A 19510-nucleotide genomic window follows, 5' to 3' on the forward strand; every position below is an offset into this window, starting at 1 on the left:
TGGTAGCCGCGGAGGCCATGAGACTCTAATCAGCGCTCTGAATCTAGTCCTTCTAGTTTCACGAACTTTCCAGTAGGGGCACTGCCATAACCCAAGTCCAAGGCCGTGGCTGTGGCTTTGGACTTGAAATCGGAGGGTCGTTCGGCTCTAGCCGACAAGAAAATCACTCCCCGCCCTGTGATCGTGGTGATGGATTTGGTTGGTCGTGATGTTTCTCCTTATTAGCTTCGAAATGGTTAGTGCCCGTGTGTTCCTTTGCTTTCAAATTGGAACGTGGGTTTGTCACATAAGATGAGGTCCCCACGTCTAAAAAAGGAAGATGGAATGTACAAATTGTGTTTGGATGGTTGATCTTAGGTGATCTTCATGATTGGGTACACGCCACACTTATGATCTTTCATTTCGGATGAGAATGTACATATTGCGTCAATGAATTTATGACAATGAATCTTAAAAGGAGTTAGAAGAACATATTAAATAATACAAAACAAAAATTGGCAAGAAATATTCTTCATAAGCCAACTTGTTCATTCATATCAATAAAGTGATCTATCATTAGATCATAGAACATATTTAATGACGAAATGAAAACTAGAATCCTTTTTAAAAGTCCATACTTTATCTCCATCACTTGAGTGTCTCTCCTATTTACTTCTACCAATGACGACACAGGCACCAAAGATATAAGGTTTCCATCGATAATCGACTAACCAATTAAAGAGGTAAAAGTATCATATGAATTCAATCCAACCAAAAATAGAAGGAACGGGGGTTGTGATCATCGGTCTGGCTAAAGAGCCACCAGCCAAGTAAGGCCAAAAGGCAAAATGTGCACTGATTTAGGTCATGTCAAAGTTATGCTGCCGAGGAAGAATTCAGGTCGACCAACATGGTTAAGTGGCTCAGATTTGGACCATGCCACCACGAATCAGGTCTAGGAAAGAATTTTTTTTTTTTTTTTGCAACAGCAAAAGAGATCCTTATCGAGGGAGAGCCAATTAGAGCGGGAGCTGCTGCCACCATCGCCGTGTCCCTAACTGGGTTGAGTGTTTTTATCGTAAAGTTGACAGTACGCATGCTCACTCATATTTTCTGTTGAATTGGTCTAAGGATTTTAGGCAAACGGCTGTGTTTTGCCTTAGGATTTGGATTCGGATTTGGAGGAAGAGGAAGAAGAATGAGAAGAAGCAGCCTGAAGATCCCTGATGGTCACGGTCTTGGGGGGATTATTGGGGTTAAAAAAGTCGTAAAACGGCACTCCCTTCCACTTCTCCTCCACGCCCGCCATCTTTCTTTTTATTCTTCTTTAAGTGTAATTCACCAATTGGGATGCCATATATATATCATGCATGCATCATGTTTATTTGTGCATGTTTATTTGTGAGTTCAACAATTGAGTATAGATGCGATTGATCCCAAAGTCATAGATGGCAAATTGAAAATCAAATTGTTAAGGTACACTGAATCGGTCTTTTCATAATATAAAACTAGGAAATATGCAAATAACCAAAATATGAGTAAAATCCATGATCACATAAAAAGATATCTTATTTCCAGGTCTCTTTTTAGCAAAACACACAATAGCACATTTTCTTTCTTAAGTATTGTGACATTAAAGCATAATTAAAACGATTTTGTGCCATATCATATAGTATTAATATGTAAGATGCAAAGATCGATTTGTATTACTGTAGAACCATAATAATAAAATTTGCACTAAGAATTAGGATAAAGCCTACTTTATTTGATAGGTAACTATGACAATTATTAATTAATAAAGTTGTTTTTACATGTGTGTGTGTGTGTGTGTATGTGTGTGTGGATAGAGTTAGTAGATTTAGTGATAAATTGATGGATACACTTAGGTACAGTATTCAATGGAATCACCTAATAAGTATGATTGATGTCTTATCAATTAGAAAATAATGGTAAGAGTACATTTCCTTTCTTTTCTCCAATTTGAGCGTGCATTTACATAAGGAAAAGGATCCCAGCACGTTAAATTTATCGAAGGAGATGGAATTTGCAATTTGATCTCATATGGTTGTGATCCAAATTAATGTGAAAAGGCGCAAGTAGTCCTTGATCTCTTGCCTGAAATCCCAAATCATCCTCGTACTTTTTAAAAAGTTACACCAGTCGTCCTTTGATTCGTCTCTCGACTTTTTTTCGACCAATTGTTGTTGACATCAATTATTGAAAGGTTGATATGGTCACTCAAGCCAATGTGTATTAGATGAACACAAAAAAATAAATTAAAAAATTAAAAAAAAATTAAAAATTAAAAGCACCCTAGCATTGCCAACATCGACAACACCACTCACCACTATCTTGCAAAGCCGACTCGAGCTCAATTGACCATTACTAACTCAAGCTCCAACTTCGAGCTTGTTGCCATGGCAACCATGGCCGCCAGGGCTTCGAGCTCAAGATGCAATAGCCATGGAGCCCATGAGACTCCACTCGACAATCCTGATCAAATTCTTCTAATTTCACAAACTTTCTAATCAAGTCTCTCCAATATTGAATTTGGCCAAATCTTACTAACGTAACGGTACAACTATATGTCCACACAGGCGTTCATATTGGCTAAATTTTTCCATACACATCCAGGTGGGCATCCGCATGTTCTAACTACCTATACTCGTGCATCTTCCAATGACTCCTCGACTGAATTTAGTCGGATTACAAAATTTATAAAAGTAAAACAAGGATATTTATAAAAGTAAAACAAGGATTATTAGACAATCTAAAACTATAGGCACTTGATCAGAAAAGGGTAAAAGCTATAAACCAAGCACTTTTGGAAACTATTTGCTCTCCAATCGAAACACGACATATTAATTTCCTCATCAGTGCGCATCGAACCGAACTGACTGTGTACTTCCTACATACTACCAACGGAGAGCATGTCAATTCTAAACATTATTGACAGTTAAAACAGTTACCCGAATGGAATTTTCTTCGCCTGTCCCGCAATTGCAAATTACTTCGTGATCTATCCAGGCATTATTAGAGTGGGAATGAACCTTGCTACTCTAGTGATCATAGCAGGCAAAAGTACAACCGAATTTGATCTCCTCACTCTCGCTCAGAGTCTCAGATGAAGTCAAAAACACAAATCACAGCAAAATAAAACCACTGACAAAATATCAAGAAGATGGCAATTCAAAAGAGCTTGAATATGAAGCAGAGCCTCCTGTCTTTTTCCTTATTTCGGGTGGGCAGCAAATCTTCAGGCCTCCCAGCCCCGGAGGACCGTGGCCCGGGCAACGCGGTTGACCCCGAGAGTGAAGGCGCCCATGCGGAGATCGCAGGCGTGGGTCTTGCACATCTCTTTCACCGCCTTGAAGCCCTTGGTCATGTAGGTCCGCAGCTCATCGTTCACCTTCTCTTCATCCCACATGAAACCTTGTATGTTCTGCAATCCAAAAGACAGGGCAAGAATCACATTAAAAGCAACTCTAGAATTTGCTCCTTGGTTTGTTAAAACCCTAGATAGAGTGGTCTTCCATCCTTGGCCAAGCACATATGGTTTGTGTTTCTTACTTAATTTACGGAATATACAGTGGTATAGAAACTGTTCGTAAGCTACTAATCTTGTGACGTGATAAACAAGAACATTCGGCAAGTGATACCTGGACCCACTCAAAGTAACTGACGGTAACTCCACCAGAGTTTGCATATATGTCGGGAAGGATGACCACGCCTTTCTTCGCTAAGATCTGGAAAACAGTACGAAAGAAGCTGTTAATCAAGTTGATGACATTGCGTTCTTGTGTTCTTATGGATTCCTGACCATTGACTAACCTCATCGGCCTCAGGGTCAGTCGGATGGTTAGCCGCTTCAATGATAAACTTGGCCTTGATGTCATTTGCATTTTCCCTTCAATTGAATCAAATGGGCATTCTTTAGGCAGAGATCAACAATTACGATTCAGATTAACAACCATCAAGTTCAAAGGCATTGCATTAACAAACTAATGGAACTCAAGTGTTCTAAACAGGATAATTTGAATGGCGTTCCTTGTTCAAGGCAGAGTGAGCAGCAAATTGCTCATTATTTGAAATTAGAAGGGGCTGTACATAGTGTCTCTTGCACTGATAAATACCTGTTTATGACACCACCTAGGGCGGCGGGAATGAGAACGTCGCAATCTTCAACCAATATTGACTTGGGATCTATCACGTCAGCACCGTGGAAACCTCTGACTCCCTTTGTTTCCTTGACATGCTTGAGTAGGGCCGGAATGTCAATTCCGTTGCTGTTCTTGATGGCTCCTGTAATGTCACTTACAGCTACGACTTTTCCACCACTCTCACTGATGAGTTGGGCAGCCCATGAACCCACATTACCGAAACCCTGAAGGAAAAACATATTACTACTTCATAAATTATATACGTAGTTTACTCATTTTGGGTGCTATTGGCTAGAGAAATTTTCTAGACATCGCTGTAATCCCTTGGCACAATTATCAATTGTTAGCACTTTTGTAGTACATAACTCACACCTGTATAACAACCCGCTGCCCAGAGATGCTCTTTCCGTATTCGTTCAGCAGGGCCTCAGTTGCAAAAAGAACTCCTCTTCCAGTAGCTGCATCTCTCCCCAGAGATCCACCAAGATCCTAAATTGGATAAAACACAATATATGATCAGAACAAACATGTTCGATACAATCGTGATAGCTCATCATTGAAATCTATACTCGCAGTTTTTCTTCCCTAGTACTTCTGGATGGTGTATTCTTCAGAATAAAGTTTAGAACAACACGAGCTGTAATTTCAAATTGTAGCAAACTTAGGTAATTGAACTTTCTACTACTGATGGAAATGAGTAACAGCATTAACACAAATTCACTTGAGGTAAGACTACAGAGGTGTGATTTTAGTAAATCAGCTTACAATCGGTTTTCCAGTCACTACCGCAGGGGAGTAGCCATGAAATTTCGAGTACTCATCCAGAATCCATGCCATCGTCTGTTCTCAAACATGGGAACCAATAACTGATATAAGAGTCCATCTGAATGAATGAGACTTTCAAGAGGAGATGGTGAAAAAGTAGTTCATATATGATAATGCATTGTGATTGCACAACCTGAGGACCCGTTCCCATATCAGGTGCTGGAACATCAGTGTGGACTCCAACCAGGTCGTGTATTTTCTGGGTGAAAACTCTGGTGAGGCGTTCCAGCTCAGAAATGCTCAATCCTGCAGGGTCACATCCTATGCCACCTTTAGCTCCGCCATACGGTATATTTGCTACTGCTGTCTTCCATGTCATCAATTGAGCCAAAGCATTCACCTCATCTGGGTCAACCTAAATATAAATACATAACCTCAATGCCTAACTATAGCAAAAATGGCTAGACATTCAATTTTGATGGCTATTTATCCACACAGACATGATATAGATGGAGTATACGGCAAACGGGATGATCCAGATGCACATATACTTAAATTATGGAAGTCGTCTGATAGCGCCCTGAGACTGACACTCAATAATGAGCAGGAGTTGCAAGTGAGGAGAACAGCTCTGGCTTGTTATGCAAATGGATTTTGCCATCCATTGGTATTTCACAAATGCAGACACAAACGGACAGAGGATTGTATACGTGTGCGAGAGAGAGAGAGAGAGAGAGAGAGAGAGAGAGAGAGAGAGAACCTCTGGGTGGTATCTGATTCCTCCCTTCATCGGGCCCCTAGCATTGTCATGCTGAACCCTGAATCCGACATAGGAAGCCAGTGTTCCATCATCTTTGGGAATAGTACACTCAACCTGCATAATCCGTCAGGTCATTCTATGCTGCTTCTTCAAAAGAAAGAAATAAAATAAATCACAAGTCTACTGCATGGAAGAACCCAGAATCTGGCTGTGTCTTGATGTATTCATTCGTATGGCAGACGAAAAAAGTGTCTGAAACAGAACCAATTACCTTGATTTCTCTAAAAGGAATAAGCAAGCTCCTCTCAAGCTTAGAGTCCAACCCCAACAGCCGAGCCGCTAGCTTGAAGTTCCTATTGGTAGCTGCTAACGCATTCATGTTTTCTGCTCAAAGCACAATAGAGAAGATGCAGTGAGAATGTAAATGCTGTTTATGGAGGAAAATTGGGAATTAATCCAATAAGCTTAGCTGGAAAAGAGGTGAATAACAAAAGTCAAATCTCTTACTAATATGAGTGCGATGTGCTTGAAGAACAATATGCAAACAGGAGCACTCACTTCCTTTCTCAATAATCCACCTAAATACAGAACATTGCATAAACTTCTAAGACACCCTGACCATTTCAATGAATCCACAGCTCGAGCAGTTTGGCATGTGCAGAATTCGAAGTCAGACTTAAAGCACTTCGTTCACCAATGAAGAGGAGATTTGTATTAAGCATATGCTGATTGTTTTATCTATATATTATCAGTGAGAACTATGCTTGACTTTTTGCTATACCTTCAATCTGTGAGATCCTGAGCTGATCTAAATCTGATCTTGTTCCCTTCGGATATCTTTAATTACCAAAGCAAAAGACAAATGTTAATCCATATATCGAGGTCTATCTGTTCTGTCCCACTATATTGTAAAATATGACTTAGCATCTGACTCCATGCTGATTGCACCCCCATCCCTGTAATATCAGTCTCTAATTTCTATGCTCACTTATTGCTTTCAAGCTTCAATCTCGAGTGCCATTTCATTAAACAATTTAGCATTGGTCTGCTCCAGGAACGTCTCTCTCTCTCTCTCTCTCTCTCTCTCTCTCCCTCTCACGTGTGGCATGACCAAATATAACCTTCACCAGACTGAAAAGCAGCCATTGAACGATAGTTTGACAGAAACCGAGAGAGTTGCCATTACATTACTCAAAATTGGCTGGCTTAAAGAAGAGCCCCTGTATGAAGAGTAAAGATGAATATGTAAGGGGTGCTTGAAGATTTTCTAAGGAGGCAAGACAGTTTGTAATCTCATCATGCTCAACAGTCCAAATGGGCTACCATTTTTTGCATAATTGGGTCCAAAGAGTCTTATCTGAGAGTCTGGCCAAAGTATGAGATCAATAAGAAACCCTGTCCCAATGGAAATGTCTAGACAATTGCTTGAAGCACATTTTTACATTATGAGGGTCCATTCTGAGCTAACCCCACACAAAGGATTGTTTATAACCACCATCCATGCAGATGTAATAAAATAATCTATTTGATCTTCTAACTCAGATAAGTGTTTAATTAATCATCAGTGGAAAGGAAAAAGAGGATGACGTCACTAGAAAAGCCGAAGCTGACGTAGCTAAAACAAAAGAGTAACCGTATGGCAAACTTTTTTGCCTGAGGACTCCAGGAACAGAAACAGAGCCAAAAGGCTTTGCAAAATGGCACTCGCATATAAGGAAAGGAGGCATTTTTAATAATTGCAAGCAAGAAAATTTCTTCATCAGCAAACAGAAGGAGGAAATAAAGATATATTGAGATCACCTCAGGTCAAGAAAAGAAAAAATAAATCGTGTCAAACATGCAAAATAAGACCCTTTCCACATTGGACAAGTGGCAAAGATCCTTTTGACTGCAGCTTCAGAGCAACAAGCAGGGACCAAAGTCCCTGTTTTTTCCTGTGGCAAAGACCACAGCATTCTTGCAGTTCTTGTTCTTGCCTTCTCTCTCTCTTTTTTTTTTGGGTGGGCAACATCTGCTTGTTCTCGTAGGAACTTAAATTGTCGAAAGGAAGCTGTACAATTCTACAGGAATGATCTTTCGCAAACAGAAACTGAAAACCAAAGAGACGACCCGGCAAGTCCTGGCCCCTCTCCGCTGCAGAACAGCAATAGGAGAACAAGGAGAGCCAAAACCAGGTCTCTTTCTTTTTACGGCTGGGTCCTTTTCATGACAAAACCTCCCAGAAAATGATCTCAAGGAGAGTCCTTGTAAACTGGAAAGAGGGCGAAAGTACTTGGAATAACAGAGAAGTTGCTGGTGCGTACCCTTGGGGGAGAGAGCGAGAGCAGCTGCAAGACCAAATCTTTTCCACTTTGCCGATCAAAAAACGATCTCTTGGCTTTAAGGGACGAAAGTGAACCCAAGCCTAACACAGAATCTGCAACATGGGCGTGAGTTGTAGAAGGACAGAATCAGAATCACATTCTTATAGAGAACCCAGAAAAAGGTGGAGAGTGGGAGAAATTCTCGCGAAGCCCCCTTAGAAATTTAATCCCAATGTCTCAGGATAATATACGAATAAATCCAACAGAAACTTTCGAGTAAAATCCGTCAACATCTCCCCAACATGGCCGAGACAATTTTTTTTTTTCTCAGGAGAATATGATGCCCTCCACAACAAGAACATGCTTGATGACCTCACCGTCGGTGTCAGACTCAGACATCACTAAAACTCGAACTCGCCCTCGTGCTGCCGACCCAAAGGAGACCCCAGAAAAAAGAAAAGGGGAGGGGGAAGGGAAGGGCCTCACCTCGTCACCTTCCATTGAGGGAAACAGAGAGAGAGAGAGAGAAGGCGAGATGCTGACGAGGAGGAGCAGAGCCCTGGGATTAGCGAATGTGCATGTGGATACGTGAATCCCACTCGAAACCCACGCTGCATTTATATAAAAGCCATTATCAATCTGCGAGGCTTCTCTGCTTTAGGAGCCTTTTGGCAATCAAAAGACGTTAGCTTTGATGGGTGGTTGGATGTGGGATTTCGACTGTTTAGTCTTTCTCAGCCGCGACACAAAGGTCATTTAGAAAATCACGATTCATGAGGATGATATATCCCGCTTTAATGTCTTCTCGAGCTCGGAGACCCTTTCTTTTAAGCGCCATCGTCAGTAGATAGAGCAAATACGCGATGAGGTTTGAGGTGAAAGCTTTAAGTCACGACAATACAGCGTTCAAAAAGGAGCGGCGGTTAGTGCCCTCCATTATTGCGTGACTACTGATATTTTGTTAATGCTTCTTCCGAGTGGCGATGACGCGCGGGGCAGGGATTGAGGGAGAGAGAGAGATGCCACATGTGATTGTATGCATATTGGTAGATTAGGTTTATAATAAAGGGTATAATTGTCATTGTATTATTTTAGCCCTAAACCCTATGTATATATTGTAAATTAGTTCATCAATGAAAGTAACGTTCGCTCAATCTCTACATGATATCAGAGCGGTGATCCTTGGAGCTCGTCCGTCACGTCCAAAGTCACCACGATCTATCTCTCTCTCTCTCTCTCTAGCCTTCTCACTCGCGATCATCTGCTATTGATGCTTCCCTTTGCTGGAGCGGCTTCGATTAAGAGCTGGGGTTTCTTTTGGTCGATGGCCCCCGACTCCTCCAAATTCGTAGAGCGCAGGTCTCGAAATCATCCTGATTATTTGAAATCAAGTGGGGTTTGGCCAACAATTTCAAATCTTTTGACTCGCGTGCCAATTGAGACTCTTAGTGACGTTTTCTTGCCCACTACATTCATTATCGTCTCACAATCTATTCCGACTTTCTCGTGAATGCTTCGGAGATCTGTTCCATTCAACCAAATTGTTTTTCTCTTTCGGCCTCAAGTCACCATGACAACTAAGCTTTAAAGCTCTTTAGCCACAATTCTTGTACATGAGCGGCCAAATAGCCCTTATTTTATGCATCATTCTGATAACTGTTGATCTAATCTCGTTGACATGGTCCTTACAGGTGACAATTACAACAATTGGTCTAGTGCCATGGAGATTACCCTTTCCACCAAGAATAAGATGGTGTTTGTTATAGGAGAATTCAAAAAACCAGCCACAACCGATCCTGCCCATTCGTCCTAGATTCGTGTGAACAATATGATCCTATCCTGGATTCTTAATTCCATCCATCCAGATTTAGTGCCAATGGTTCTCTACATAGAGTCAATTGCAGATGTTTGGGCGATCTCCGCAAACACTTTTTTCCATCGAATGGTCCTAAGGTTTTCATCTCGAGCAAAAATTTGCACCCTTGCTCAATTTGACAATGCCGTGACCAAATACTACAACACCTTGCAAAGCTGTTGGGATGAATTGAATAATTTGGATCCATTACCACAATGCTCTTGTTCGGCTTGTTCTATCATCACCACACAACAAGAGAATCGGCATTTGTTTCAATTTCTCATGGGGTCTCAATCCGAGGTACGCTAATATTATGAATCAGATTTTACTAATGAATCCGTTACCTAGTGTTACACGTGCATATGTACTAGTTCTTTAAGATGAGTCGCACCACCATATCCAATCGAACTGTCAAGTGTTTGACCACACCAACACTTTGCTTAGCACCCACAGCAACCATGCTCCGCAGTCATACACAAATTCCTCATCCCATGGACAGTCTAGCTCTCTTGGCACTCCCAATCCATTTGCCAACCTAACTAAACGGACGAACACGTCTCATGGCCGAGAAAGATGTGTCCATTGTGGCATCCTAGGACATACACGAGATGTGTGTTATCAACTTCATGGCTTCCCTGCCAACCACAAGTAGCACCGTGGGCAATCTTCTACCTCCTCCCAGCCTGCGAACAACAAATCCAACCATACTTTTGATGCAACACCTCCTACTTTCACAAATGATCAATATAAGCAATTGATGCACTTGCTACAAGAGGTAACCATCCCGATAGCCAACCTCTCAAGTAATGTTCTTGGCTCATTTAATTCCGATACTTGGCTTATTGACACTAGCATCACCAACCACATCACATTTGAACCTCATCACCTTACCAACCCGACACACTATCCCTCTCCACATCCCACCGTTGGGATTCCGAATGGTGTTGGTGTCCTTGTGACATCACATGGTCCGGCCCCCCTTACCCCAACTATCTCCGTTGATAATGTCCTTTGCGCTCCTTCTTTCAAATACAACTTATTATCAATCTCTAAACTCACTCAAACTTTAAACTGCTTGGTCACTTTTTTTCCTAACCACTATCTTTTTCAAGACCTCTTGACGAAGAAGATCATTGGTCGGGCCATGAGCATGAGCGTGGTGGTCTTTACTATTTGGAGATTCCTACCAAACCTGGCGTTCATTCTACTACCACCTCTTAACCTCATCTTTGGCATGCTCGCTTCAAACATCCATCTAAGTCACTTTTATCTAATTTGTGACAAATTTTATGTTTTAGTCCAATAAAACAATTAAGTCCATGCGATGCTTGTCATTTATCCAAGCAAACGCGTTTGTCTTTTGTGTCTAATACTATTACTACTTTATGTCCTTTTGAACTTATTCATGTTGATATTTGGGGATCTTATTCTCATTTTACACATAAGACATGCTGTTATTTTTTTATCTATTGTTGATGATTATTAGCGATATACTTGGGTTTTTTTGTTTACTTTTAAGTCCGATGCAATTGATTCTTTGATTCGCTTCTTTGCTTTTGTTGAGACTCAATTTCAAACCAAAGTCCAAAATGTTCAATCTGATAACAGGACTGAATTCCTTTCCTCTCGCATACAAGAGTTTTTCTGTGCCCACGGTGTTCACCACTAGCGCAGTTGCCCTCACACTCCTCAACAAAATGGAGCTGTTGAGTGTAAGCATCATCACTTGCTCAATGTTGCTTGTGCATTGCGTTGTCATTCTGGCATGCCTCTTCGCTTTTGGGGGGATTTTGTCTTAACTGATACTCATGTCATTAATAGACTACCTAGTCTTCTCTTACACAATAAAACTTGGTATCACCTTCTTTATGGCAAACCACCTTCTTATTCTCATCTTCGTGTCTTTAGCTCGTTATGCTATGCTTCTACCAGCCATCTTCAATCCGATAAATTTGGCCCCCGATCTCGTCGATGTGTTCTAATCGGTTATCCCACACACCACAAAGGTTACTATCTTTATGACCTTCAAGACCAAACAACTTTTACCAGTTGTGACGTCGTTTTCTAAGAACAAGATTTTCCTTTTCATCAAACAATCAAACATACCACAGCCAAACAGACCTCAGTAATTCCATTACCTATACCTGACCTTAGTGAAACATGCCCTCCTCCCTCTACCCCAGTACTTGCATCGGCCTCACCTCCTCTTACACCCATGGCTGCACCATCACCCACTGAACCTGAAGCCGTGCCTCAACCATCTCGACAACACCGTCGACCCGGCTATCTTCGGGACTCCCACTACGCTATTGTGGCCTCTGATCAATCCTCTTCAGATTCTAAGGTCACTAAATCAGGTACTCTTTATCCCTTATCCAACTGTTTATCATACTTGCATTTTTCACCCAATCATCGCATTTTTTTAGCCTCTATATCATCTGAACAAGAACCTGAAACTTATGACGTTGCATGTCAATTTCCCAAGTGGCGGGAGGCAATGTCTTTTGAGATATAGGCCCTTGAACAGAATGACACTTGGGAAATTGTTCATCTTCCTCCTGACAAACATCTCATTGGATGTAAATGGGTTTACTGAATCAAGTATAATTTCGATGGAACCATTGAGCGCTACAAGGCTTGGCTCGTTGCCAAGGGTTACACTTAAATAGAGGGAATTGATTATCATGACACATTTGCGCATGTTGCTAAAATGGTAACTGTTCGCACTTTATTAGCGCTTACTTCGATTCGTCATTAGCCTCTCTACCAATTAGATGTGAATAATGCTTTTCTACATGGTGATCTTGACGAAGAGGTCTACATGAGGCTTCCACCGGGTTTTCATACTAAGGGGGAGAATTTAGTCTATCGGCTTAAGAAATCACTCTATGGCCTTAAACAGACATCAAGGCAATGGTTTGTTAAATTCTCTTCTGCACTACTTGATGTTGGTTTTCAACAATCCAAAGAAGACTATTCACTTTTCACATTGGTTCGTGGCTCTCTCTTGACCATTATCCTTGTTTATGTTGGTGATTTGGTTATCACGGGTGATAATGAAGTTATGATTCAACTTCTCAAGCAATTTCTTGACACACAATTTCGGAGGTTAGGACACCTGGAGTGCCATAACTTGGCACAGAGGGACACTTCAGTGCCATAACTTTGAAATGGTACACTTAAGTGCCAATATCGGAGTAAAATGAAATACTTAAGTGCCAATCCGGCAAAAAATCGGCCAAAATGCAGACGTGGCATTTTCCGGCGACATGCTTAATCGATGTGACAATTTTAAAAAAAAAAAAGCATACGTGGAGGAGGAAAACGACATCGCCCCATCCACTATGCATTTGGCCAAACTAAACGATGCCGTTTTTCCTTAGTGCTAAACAATGTCGTTTTGCTTATTTGGATTTTAACCTTTCATCAATTCACACCAGGTCTGACGTCCTCTCCATCGCTGTTCACAGCTCGCCATTCACAGGTCGTCGTTCGCAGGTCGTCGCTTGTCGTCGTCGCTCGCCGTCGTCGCTCGCCATCGTCGATTTAGTTAGGTTTTTTCTCTTCTTCCTCTCCCCTGTGGTGAAATTAGGGCACCGACTCGTTTATTAGGGCTCGGACTTGAAATTTGGGGGTTGGCTGGGAAAGTTCAGGCTTGGTGTGAGATTTATGGCTCAGATGTGATACTATAATCCTATTGGAGGGTTCGAATTGACAATTTATGAGCAGCCTTGAAATGTAAGCTCGGTGTAGGGCTCGACGTCGCCTCATCCACTGTGATGTGTGATTCATTCAAGGTATTGAATTGTGATTTGTGAAAGTAATTTGTAGTGATCGGATGTGAAATGTGCGATGGTGATTGGTAATTGTTAGAGTTCAGAGTATTGGACTTTGGACATGTTCGAATCAAAGGTTGTGGGGATGGGGACTTCTGGGTATTTTTTTAATAAATTGCATTTTTGAGGACCCATGCTGAGGAATCTCTCCATATTTTAAAGGAATGCGACGGCATAATCAAAGTAGTTGTCGGGTCCCATCTCTATTTGTCCCTGTCCTAAGGCCTCTTTTTAGCTGCAGTTGTCGTCTGACCTATGTAACTTCCCTCTCTTTCTTCTTTTCTTTAATAAAGAGTGTAGGGACCTCCACTTGCAATTGTCTGTCCTTTGTGAATGTGGTCCCAAAAGTTAATTGTATATTTGTCCTATTTTGTTGCAAAAATGGCGCATGATAAAGACTATGTTGTTGTCATCGTTTACTACAGTGGGGATTTTGTGATTGGGGAGGATGAGTGGGAGTATGAGGGGGGGAATGAGGGTACTATCTTTGTAGATATAAAGAAGGCATCTTATATTGGATTTGTTAGGGATATAGTGACATTTTTGCCTTGTAGAGTACAAAAGTTATTGTACTGTGTTCCTGGGAAAGGCTTGAGAGATGGTTTGAGAGTTTTGGAAGATGATAATGGTTTTAGAGATGCCTTATATCATTATCTTCGTGGCGAAGAGGCGAAAGTATTTATTGAAAACAATAGTGATAGTGAGGACGAAGATGATGACAGAGATAACACCCAAGTAGGAGAAGGAGGAGATGGTATTCAAGCTAGTACTGAGGTTAGGGATGAAGTAGGGCATGATGGACAGGATGGGGAGGAGAGGGGCGCAGATGTTGTTCACCAAAGCGATTGTGACATAGATAATGTCACAATCACTGAATTAGATTGGGAAGTAGCTGAATCCAGTAACAGTGATGATGACGATGACGATGACGATGACGATGAAGGGTTGGCTGCTGAAGCTGAAAATTTATTAATCTTAAGTGACACCGACGATAAAGAGCTTACACAATCAAGGAAAAAACAAAGGAACTTTTTGTCAGATAGATTTGCAACTTTGCATGTAACTAATGAAGTTCCAAATAGAGATGAAGGCCCTGCAGATGTTGGTGTTGCTGACCAGGTCCTAGAGACAGATTATGAAAAAAGCATCGACACCGCAACTTCCCAAGACGAAGTTGAAGAAGATCAACGAGCCGTGCGTAAAAGGAAAAGTAAGTTTCCTTCCTATGATCCATCTGTTGCCTCTCCTACTTTGTCAGTAGGTATGAAATTCCATGATGCGATACAATTTAGGGAAGCTATACTGAAGAACTCCATTGCTACATAAAGAAATATTGATTTCATTATAAATACCAAGAAATTTGTAAGAGCTAGATGTTCACAGCAAAACTGTCCATGGAAGATTTACGGTGCGTTTGTTAAGAAGAGTGGGTCTTTACAGATTAGAGCCTACCAAGAGGAACACACTTGTTCCATTAATTTTCAAAACAAAAGAGTAATAAGTGCATGGTTGTCCAAGCACTTCTTTGATCTAATCAAGCTTATGCTAGAGATGAAAATTTCTAACTTTAGGATGCTGGTGAAGGAGCGTGTAGGCATCAATGTATCTAGGAATCAGTGTAAAAGAGTAAAGCAAAAGGTGATAAAGATACTTATTGATCAGTATGCTAAGAAATATGGGCAGGTGTGGGAGTATGTTTGGGAGTGTAGGCTGCAAAACCCTACAAGTAGAGTGTATGTAGAGGTGGTTGAGAGACCGCTTCCTGATCATGGGACCAAGTTCGATAAGTTCTATGTGTGCTTTGATGCATGTAGACGAGGATTTTTAGCTGGTTGTAGACGGATTATAGGATTGGACGGTTGTTTCTTGAAGGGCTTGTGCAAGGGAGAATTGTTGGCAGCAATTGGAAGAGATGCGAATAATCAAATGTTTCCACTAACTTTGGCTATTGTAAATATTGAGAACAATGACAATTGGTCATGATTCTTGAAAAATCTGATGGCTGACTTGGAGACAACAAACGGGGAAGGGTGGGCATTCATGAGCGACCAACAAAAGGTAATGTTTGCTTTTTGAAAAATTTAGTCAATAGTTTGCTTTGTAATATGAACATGTAATTTGCTCTGGTATTTCTTAACTTTGAATTATTGCAAGGATTGGTTTCGGCAATAGCCAAGTTGTTGCCCCATGCTGAACATTGAAAGTGTGCGCAGCACATATACAGAAATTAGGCAAAGACTTACAAAGGGGATAAGCTGCAATTGCAATTTTGGCAATTAGCAAAGAGTGCAAACATGGCTGACTTTAGAATAGCCAAAGAAGGACTACTTCAGTTGACAAAGGAAGGTTGTGCTACCCTATTTCAACTAGAACCGAAGCATTGGTGTAGGGCATTCTTCAGTGAGGAGTTCAAGTGCGATAATGTTGACAACAACATTTGTGAAGTATTTAATTCAAAGATAATAGATGCCAGATGCCAGATGCAAACTAGTCATCTCAATGCTTGAAGATATACGAGTTGCGGTTATGACTCAACTGCAGAAACAAAGAGATGAGGCTGCAAAGTGGACAAGACAATATGGTCCTAGGATTGCCAAGAAATTGGATGAGAACTTGGCTATAAGTAGGCATTGTCATCCTATTTGGAATGGAGATGACGGATATGAGATAATGAAGGGTGTTGATAAGTATGTTGTCAATCTAGGAAGTAGGAAGTGTTCATGTAGAGCATGGCAAGTAAGTGGAATTCCATGTGCACATGTCATATGTGCCATCCAGTTGAAGGGTGACAATACAGATGATTACATCGATGATTGGTATCATAAATCAAAATATCTTGCTTCCTATCAGTTCATGATGCAACCAATTAGAAGTAGCAAGTTTTGGGAGCCCACGGATCATGAAGCACCTCAACATTTGCCACTGAAGAAGAAAATTGAAAGGACAAAACGAAGACGAAGAATGGCGGGGGGAGAGGTCTCAGGTCAGCAAAGAATGAGCAAGTAGGGTGCAAAGATAACGTGCTCTTATTGTCGCCTAGCAAGCCACAATATTAAAGGTTGTCAATTGAGGAAGCAACAACAACCGTTGAGGCAAGGTGAAGGGCCTAGTGAAGAGACAGTTGGAGAAATGCACACAGCAGGGCCAAGTGAGTCGACTGTTCTTCAGTCAACAAGTAGAACCCCGGTAAGTCATGAAATTTATTTTATATTTATGTTTCTTTGTCATTTATCATAAAAATGTACATAATATCCTATTTGGCCTTGTATGTAATGTGTTTGTTAGGTTACAAGAAGAACCTCAGTAAGTCATGAAATTGAACAACCTGTTCGAAAAAGGTAAGGTAGAAGACAACCGGGTAAAGGATTGGCCCAAGCAGCATCACGGCCAACTGAAGGATTGACCCAAGCAACATCACGGCCAGCTGAAGGATTAGCCCAAGCAGCATCACGACCGGTGCGGCAAATCGACTATTCTTCAAGAAGCGAAAGAAATACCCAAAGTGGTAAATTCAACCATTTGTATTTAGTTTTTCATTTTCTTTATATTATTATATGTCTCGATATTATATTTATGGTATATTTTGGCCTCTTTCTCAGGTTCGAAGAAAGCAAGTTGGAACTTAACTGCCAACTAAAGAGCCATCACAAGAGCCACCTTAAGGATCATCACAGGGGCCACCAGAAGAATCACTGCAAGGGGCACCACAAGTACCACCACTAGTACCACCAGAAGGCCCAACAGAAGGAGGTGTCACTGAAGTTGAAGGGCTACATAGAATGATAACTAGAACAAGGCTAGGTGAAGGGGCAGCTACACAAAGGCCATCTAGAAGACGCCTAGCTGAAGAATTGGTCGAAGAAGCCTCAGTTGTAGCTGAAGGGCCCAAGAAAGCAAGAAAAAGAGCCAACAAATCACAAGATCCTGAAAGTGATGCCCCTATTCAAATAAGAGTGGCACTTGGGAAGAGGTTAAGACAATATGGCTATGGCCTTTATACAGATGAGCATACTGGAACAGTTATTCTCAATGTAAGTTTTATTGGCTGCATTTAATTTAATTTATGCTGTAAACTTTTACCAACAATTTATTGTTTTTTTGTAGCCTAGGAGAAGTTCAGAGGTTCTTATCTCAGGCTCAACTCAAGAATCAACGGCTGCACCAACAAAAAAGAAGACATCAACTGTGCCAACAAAAAAGAAGAGAAAGAACCCAGCTCCGGCTCCTTTTGAATCAATTCGGCATAGGACATTTGCAGCTCCATCTGAGTCAGTGGATACTGAAAAGGTTGAAGAAGAAGTTGCATGTCCAGTTAGAAAGAGTGCAAGAATTATGAATAAAGTGAAAGGCCCATCGAAAGGAGCATGGACAGGGGGTGTCATGCATATTGATTGATGAGATGAGATGAGATGTGATAGGATTTGTGAAGCTTAGGAGTCAAAACAGTTATGTAAACATTGATGTTGCCAGACTTATTATGGATGGTTATCTTTTTTTTTTTCTTTAGTTTGTCATTCATTGATGTTGCCAGACTTAATTTCAATATCAATGAAATGATCTTGCGCTGCTTGTCAATTTATGTTGTTGTTGTTTGTCATGGATTCTACTTTTACTTGTTGCTGTTGCTGTTGGTGTTCTGTGGTGATAGCTGGAGTGCTGGTGTATCTGGTGGTGGTGGATGGTAATGTTTGATGGTAGTGAGTTTGTTGCTGGGGTGCTAATGTGGTGGCTGGGGTGCTAATGTGGTGACTGGGGTGCTAATGTGGCTGGTGGTGATGCCCAATGATTATGGGTTTGTGGTGGGGGTTATAGGCTTAAGCAGCTGCACCTACACCCTAGATAGCACCGACACGCTATTGGACCTCCCGAGTCGTGTTCGACACGTGTCGACGTGTCCGACACGCTCGGACACGCGTTGACCGCGTGTCGACAAATCTGACACGCGGTCAACGCTTGTCGACACTCTTCGACCCGCGTGTCCGAAAGGGTGGAGGCCACGAGTGAAGGCGAGCCCGCGACGGCGAGAGACGGCCAGAGAAAGAGAAAAGAGTGAGGCGAGGGCCATGAGGAGGAAATTCACGAGGGAGGCACTCGTGGGGGAGGGCAGCGTCGTCGAGTGGGGCGATGGCGGTGGCGGCAAGGGGGAGGAGGAGGAGTTCGCAGCAGTGTGCAGCCTCCTTGCGCACAGGGACCGCGCGTTCCGCCTTCTTTTCTGATCCCTTCCACTAAAATTTTATTCTGGGTTACTCCATTTTCCGCTCCTTCGGCGAATGCGAGTGCTTTTCTTGCGAGTCTTCGATGCTTTCGGAGATAGGTGTCGTGCGGCGAGGACTAAGGAATAGGAGAAGAAGGTGTCGTGTTGCTAGGGTTTTGAGAACTCAGAAGGAAAATAAAAGATTAAAAAGGGGGCTTGCGTGTTGGAGCGAGGAGGAAATGACAGGAGGGAGGGGAAGGGACGGCTGTCAGGTGGTGGGGAGGGAAAAAAAGTGAAAAATTTGGGGGTAGGGTATGTCGAGGGAAAAAAAGGAAGGGAGTTTGGGCCCGCGGGGTTTCTTTTTTTAGGGGGAGGGGGTTTGATTTTAACGAAATAAAAATAAATTTGGGATAATGAAATAAAAAAAAAACTTAAAATCTTACCGAAAATGTTGAATGATTAGTGTAAATTTATAATAAATTATTTTTTAATTAATTATTTACTTATAAATTAGCTTCAAATTAATTAAAAATAAAAATATTTATTTAATATATAACGTGTCCCAACGTGTCGAAATTTTCTATTTTTTATAAATGACGTGTCGACATGTCGTGTCGTGTCGTGTCGTGTCGTGTCGTGTCCCGCCATATCGGTGCAA

The 19510-nt window shown here is 41.6% G+C and overlaps 1 protein-coding gene across 3 annotated transcripts; it reads right to left on the reverse strand.

The window, feature by feature from the left end:
* Positions 1-2892: 2892 nt before the first annotated feature.
* LOC104442875 (glutamate dehydrogenase 1) lies at positions 2893-8772 on the reverse strand. Of its 3 annotated transcripts, XM_039315626.1 has the most exons (12): positions 8454-8772; positions 7968-8080; positions 6172-6242; positions 5936-6048; positions 5665-5778; positions 5098-5319; positions 4905-4979; positions 4512-4628; positions 4113-4363; positions 3811-3886; positions 3639-3725; positions 2893-3421 (listed from the first exon to the last, which is right to left on the reverse strand). In XM_039315626.1, the coding sequence occupies exons 4-12, from the start codon at positions 6041-6043 to the stop codon at positions 3236-3238; spliced, it is 1236 nt and encodes a 411-aa protein (XP_039171560.1). In that variant the 5' UTR covers positions 6044-6048; positions 6172-6242; positions 7968-8080; positions 8454-8772; the 3' UTR covers positions 2893-3235. The 3 variants fall into 3 exon arrangements, with proteins under 3 accessions (XP_039171560.1, XP_010054553.1, XP_039171564.1); XM_010056251.3 differs by lacking the exon at positions 6172-6242; XM_039315630.1 differs by lacking the exon at positions 8454-8772 and having other exon boundaries at positions 7968-8192.
* Positions 8773-19510: the final 10738 nt, after the last annotated feature.

This window comes from Eucalyptus grandis, chromosome 1, assembly GCF_016545825.1.
Source record: "Eucalyptus grandis isolate ANBG69807.140 chromosome 1, ASM1654582v1, whole genome shotgun sequence".
In the NCBI taxonomy this organism is placed as follows: Eukaryota; Viridiplantae; Streptophyta; class Magnoliopsida; order Myrtales; family Myrtaceae; genus Eucalyptus; species Eucalyptus grandis.